We start from the raw sequence: 6,000 nt of genomic DNA, 5'->3' as shown, positions 1-6,000 counted from the left end.
CAGAACTAAATGTAACGGAATAATCAGATGGCCACGCGTTCTCTATTTTTCACCAGAAATGTGACTGTAACATATAGATGAGAATAGTAACGATTGGTGTGCATGTTTTAGCAGAACAAACTAAAGTCACTTTAGCTGAAAAGCTCTGAAGTACTAAATATGTATATCTACGGCACAGTTTAGTCATAAGGCGAACAAACATGAAACGAAGAGAATATTCAAGAATTTTTATTCTACTTCTAATTTATGAACCATTGAGTATTTTCTATTCAGTCACTGATCGATTCAAAATATTCTTCCTTCAAAATTGTTTATACAAATGTACAAAAAAGTATGCGCAGGTTTCATTTTTCAATCATTTTACGACCGCGAAGCAATGAAAAACCGGTGGTGGTTTTCTCTCGTGCTGAGAAAGTATTTTAATTGATACACGATTTGATATTTGTTTTCTTTTATTCTCTTAGACTCGAGTTTATTTGATAATAAAATATCGTAAAACGCTACTGATAGATATACGCGTTATATCTTCTCCATTATGGTGTTTGAAACTTCAACAGGTACTTTTTCGTTTCATTCTCATCTGAACTCATTTTAACCGATATTTAGTATCGTAACTTTTTTTTCAATTAGGGTTTTGTTGCTTTTACATGCTACAATGAAAAAGGTAAATCAAGGCATAGAATAAATGTTTACCCTTGGCTGACCCGAAATAACTATCAGCAATCTTAAATAACTAAATTTTGTAAGAAAACTTTTACGAAACCAATAACTTCATAGGCTGTTTTGTCCAATCATTTTTGTCACTATGTCAGGTAATATCTTTTCATATGGTATTTTTTTGTGGAACGGGCATTTTTGAACTTTTTGAAAATTGTGATATTTGTTTTGCTAATTTTTCAGCCGATAATTTTTTTTGTGGGGGTTACGAATTTAATGCTACCCTGGCTTTTTTGTGAAGTCAATTTTGGCCAACCATTTCAATTCCCGAGACAGGGCACCAAAAAGAGGGCACCAATGTATCGTGAAAAATATAATCCAATGTTTGAGACGATTTTAAATTTGACATTTCTCTATGAAAATAACTATGGCGTAAAACATTAATCTTTTCTTTTTATGAATTTAAAAGACACATGATTGTAGGCGCTTATTTAATCAAGATAACGGGCTTTCTTAACTCGTTTCTGGAGAAAACTTTGAAAAGTTTGAAACCAGACAGTTCACCTAACATAAAACTTGAAAAATTTTCCTATTAAGAGTACATTTTTGATCGTTCAGGCAAATACATTGTGTCAGAGTGTCTGAAATTTTTCAAGCCAGTGTCTTTATTCAATTCTTCCCATACGCTTCTCGTCCCAGAAAGAACTCTTGTCTCCAGCACTACAAAAAATCTACCGTTTGAATCTACTTTGTAAAGGTAAAGTTATGTTTTTAAAAACTTGGACCTGTAAATAGTAAAGGCTGGATTCTTTTCTATCTGATTTTAAAGGAAGGAAAGTAGTGTTTTAAATTGTGTTTCGAATTATACTGTGATAATGTTTGTTAATGCAAACTTAAAAGAAAATTAAAAGTTCTACAATTAGGCTAAAAAATCAGCAAACGGTTCTGCCGTAATTCAGGCATAGAAACAAACTGGAGTACGATAAGAAGCAACCAACTATAATTATTGATATTAATAATGACCTCAAGAACAAACGTTTTTAGCAGATTCAGAGACATGAGAACAGTTTTTCAATGAACTGCAAAGAATTTTTTTTCTATAATCTTACGCTGAAAGCGTAATTTACCAGTGACATCTAGCGCAAGCATCACATAGGAATAATTCAGTTCAAAACTTCGATTCCATGGCCTAGAATTGATTCAAGATTTGCCAAATATAAATTGGACTGAATTAGGTGGGTTAAAGTTTTAATCCGCTGGATTAATTTTTATATTTAAAAGTCGATGAGTAGTTGCAGTTGGTTTTTTTTGTAGATTTACCCAGAATCTTTATAAAAGCAAAATACAATTACATTCTGATATAGACACTCTGCCTCGGGATTTTTCCGTAACATATTGCTATTTTGATATAACAGTTATTATTGCTACAAAAGAAAAATATTTGTTTTGAAAAATGCTCTTCCATGGGAGAATTTTAAATATCTAAAATTCGAAGAAAACACTTATGAAGTCAAAATATTCATGGGCAGTTTTGTCCACTCTTTTTTGCCATTATCTCAGATTATAGTTTTTAGGTTGTATTTTTTTGTGGAAACGATAGTTTTGAACTCTAAAAAACTTGTGATATTTGTTTTGCTGACTGTTCCAATTGAGTTTTTTGCGGGTAATTACAAGGTTAACGCTACCCTGGCCTTTTTGTTAAGTCAATTATGGCTAATCGATTTCAATTCCAGAGATATAAAGGGTACCAATAGAGAGCTCCTGAAAAAATGAAACCATAGTTTTAGAGACGATTTTAAATTTGACATTTCTCTAGGAAAAAACTATGAATTAAAACATTAACCTTTCTCTTGATGAAACTTAAGAGGCACATGCTTGTAGGCACTTTAATAATCAAGATAAACAACTATTTTGCTCGTTTCCGAAGCAATCATTCTAAAGTGTCAAACCAGTTATTTCATCATACAAAAAATTTGAAAAATTTCTGTTAAGAGCGCAAATTTGATTGTTTAATCGAATACTTGGCGTCAGAGTGTCTGTATTTTTTTTCAACAATCCCCATAGGTCTCTCATTCTTAGAAATAACTCTTGTCTCCAGCAGTACAGAAAAATCTACAGTTCGAATCTAGTTTGTAATTTTCAGATTATGTTTTTAAGAAATTAGATATGTAAGTGAATTGCTCCAAAAGAAAAAGACATGACAAAAATGATTTCGTCCAATCTTTAGCCTTATCGCAACAATAAATAATTTTCCAGTTCAGCTTTTTCAAATGAGTTCTCTGTAATGAATCGGTGAAAGAATGGGAAATACTGTTTTTCAACTATTGAGTTTCTTGAAGTGAATTGATAACAAACCGGCAAACTTTTTTCTTGACCTTTTTATTCCAAATATTTGAAGAAAGTGATTCACCGAAAATTATTGCTTCTCTTTTGCTAATTTTTTGTTTTGCGTAATACCTAGAAGTGATATTAAACGTCTTCGACTGACGACAGGAGTGTATTGTTTGACCTTGAAAACTTTGTGATTTAGCAATTATATTATAAAAGCGACAAATTTTTTTATTTATCCAATGGTTTAATTTCTAACAAATGGTAAACCACATTTCATTAAAGCATTGCAATGTTGACAATAACAAATGCCATAATACTTAGAATAAGTTTCGTAACAGTTTTGATTCTTTTCTATCTGATTTTTAAGGAAGGAAAGTAGTGTTTTAAATTGTGTCTCAAATTATACTATGATGAGGTTTGTTAACGCAAACTTAAAAGAAAATTAAAAGGTCTACAATTAGACTAAAATCAGCAAACGGTTCTGCCGTAATTCAGGCATAGAAACAAATTGGAGTACGATATGAAGCAAACAATTATAATTATTGATATTAATAATGACCTCAAGAACAAATGTTTTTTGCAGATTCAGGGATATGAGAACAGTCGTCAATGAACTGCAAAGAATTTTTTTCTATAATCTTACGCTGAAAACGTAATTTACCAGTGACATCCAGCGCAAGCATCATATAGGAATAATTCAGCTCAAAACATTGATTCCATGGCCTAGAATTGATTCAAGATTTGCCAAATATAAATTGGACTGAATTAGGTGGGTTAAAATTTTAATCCGCTGGATTAATATTTATATTTAAAATTATGAGTAGTTTTAGTGGGTTTTTTTACAGATTTACGCAGAATCTTTGTAAAAGCAAAAGACAATTACATTCTGATTTACACACTCTGCCTCAGGATTTTTCTGTAACATATTGCTATTTTGATATAACAGTTATTATTGCTACAAAAGAAAAATATTTGTTTTGAAAAATGCTCTTCCATGGGAGATTATTAAATATCTAAAATTCTAAGAAAACACTTATGAAACCAAAATTTTCATGGGCAGTTTTGTCCACTCTTTTTTGCCATTATCTCAGATTATAGTTTGTAAGTTGTATTTTTTTGTGGAAACGATATTTTTGAACTTTAAAAAACTTGTGATATTTGTTTTGCTGACTGTTCCAATTGAGTTTTTTGCGGGAAGTTACGAGATTAACGCTACCCTGGCTTTTTTGTTAAGTCAATTCTGTCTAATCGATTTCAATTCCAGAGACACAAAGAGTACCAATAGAGCTCCTGAAAAAATGAAACCATTGTTTTAGAGACGATTTTAAATTTGACATTTCTCTAGGAAAAAACTATGACTTAAAACATTAACCTTTCTCTTGATGAAACTTAAAAGACACATGCTTGTGGGCACTTTTTTAATTAGGATAAAGGGCTATTTTGCTCGTTTCCGAAGCAATCATTCTAACGTGTCAAACCAGTTATTTCATCATACAAAAAATTTTAACAAATTTCTGTTAAGAGTGCAAATTTGATCGTTTAGGCAAATACTTGGCGTCAGAGTGTCTGTACTTTTTTTCAAGAAAATGTCTTTTCAATCCCCATAGGTCTCTCATTCTTAGAAATAACTCTTGTCTCCAGCGGTACAAAAAATCTATAGTTTGAATCTACTTTGTAAAAGTCAGATTATGTTTTTAAAAATTGGATATGTAAGTGAAATGCTTTAAAAGAGACAAACATCACAGAAAGGATTTCGTCCAATTTTTAGCCTTATCGCAACAATAAATGATTTTCCAGTTTGCCTTTTTTAAATGAGTTCTCTGTAATGAATCGGTGAAAGAATGGGAAATACTGTTTTTCGACTATTGAGTTTCTCGAATTGAATTGATAACATACCTGCAAACTGTTTTCTTGGCCTTTTTATTCCAAATATTTGAAGAAAGTGACTCACGACAGGAACTGTATTGTTTGACCTTGAAAACTTGGTGATTGAGTAAGTATATTATAAAAGCGACAATTTCTTTGATTTATCCAATGAATTAATTTCTAACAAATGGTACACCAACATTTCACTAAAGCAATGCAATGTTGACAACAACAAATGCCATAATACTTAGAATACTTTTCGTATCAGTTTTGATTCTTTTCTATCTGACTTTTAAGGAAGGAAAGTAGTGTTTTAAATTGTGTTTCGAATTATACTGTGATGAGGTTTGTTAGTGCAAACTTAAATGAAATTTAAGAGGTCTTCAATTAGGCTAAAAAGTCAGCAAACGGTTCTGCTGTAATTCAGGCATAGAAACAAACTGGAATACGATATCAAGCAAACAACTATTAATTTTGAAATATTAAAAATTACCTCGAAATTAAACGTTTTTGGCAAATTCTGGGATATGAGAACAGTCTTAAAGGAACTAAAGAATTTTTTTTGTATAACCTACGCTGAAAACGTAATTTACCAGTGCTGTTTAGCGCAAGCATCATATAGGAATAATTCAGTCCAAAACTTTGTTTCCATGGGCTAGATTGGACTCAAGACTTGCTAAATGTAAATTGAACTGCATTAGGTAGGTTTTAAGCTATAATCCTTTGGACTCATTTTTTAAATTAAGAATCGATGGATGGCTGCAGTTGGAATTTTATACAGATTTATGCAGAATCTTTATAAAAGCAAAAAACAATCAGATTCTGATGTAGACACTCTGCCTCAGATTTTCTCTATAACATAATCCTATTCTGATATAAGAGTTAGGTTCGATAAAAAGGAGGGGGCATTTCTTTTAAAAAATGGTTTTCTGTGAGAGAGTTTTTTGAACAAACGAACTGCTCCAGGTTGACATCTCGATATAATGTTTGTTGGCGGAAAAATTTTGTGGAAGACAATATTTGCTGCTATATCCCCAATCAAAACGGTCTTCTAGCCAATCAAATGCATTCACCTACAATGAGAGACTTTCTTAATATCTCCTCTTTGACAGTGACTTGATTTGAGATTAGGTGCTACAGTGTGAA

At 31.5% G+C, this 6,000-nt stretch overlaps 1 protein-coding gene across 1 annotated transcript in view; it reads left to right on the top strand.

Moving 5' to 3' along the window:
• The first annotated feature begins 353 nt into the window (after positions 1-353).
• Positions 354-6,000, top strand: part of LOC142339357 (uncharacterized) — a 122,824-nt gene continuing 117,177 nt past the window's right edge. The window contains exon 1 of the mRNA XM_075389355.1: positions 354-557. Coding sequence (XP_075245470.1) covers positions 536-557 — 22 coding nt within the window. The 5' untranslated portion in view covers positions 354-535. The remainder of the gene's footprint in view (positions 558-6,000) is intronic.

The sequence above is a fragment of the Convolutriloba macropyga genome, chromosome 5, assembly GCF_964194025.1.
Source record: "Convolutriloba macropyga chromosome 5, txConMacr16.3, whole genome shotgun sequence".
Classification (NCBI taxonomy): Eukaryota; Metazoa; Xenacoelomorpha; order Acoela; family Convolutidae; genus Convolutriloba; species Convolutriloba macropyga.
The sequence above is the reverse complement of the archived record's forward strand: the minus strand, read 5'-3'. Positions and strand labels throughout refer to the sequence as shown.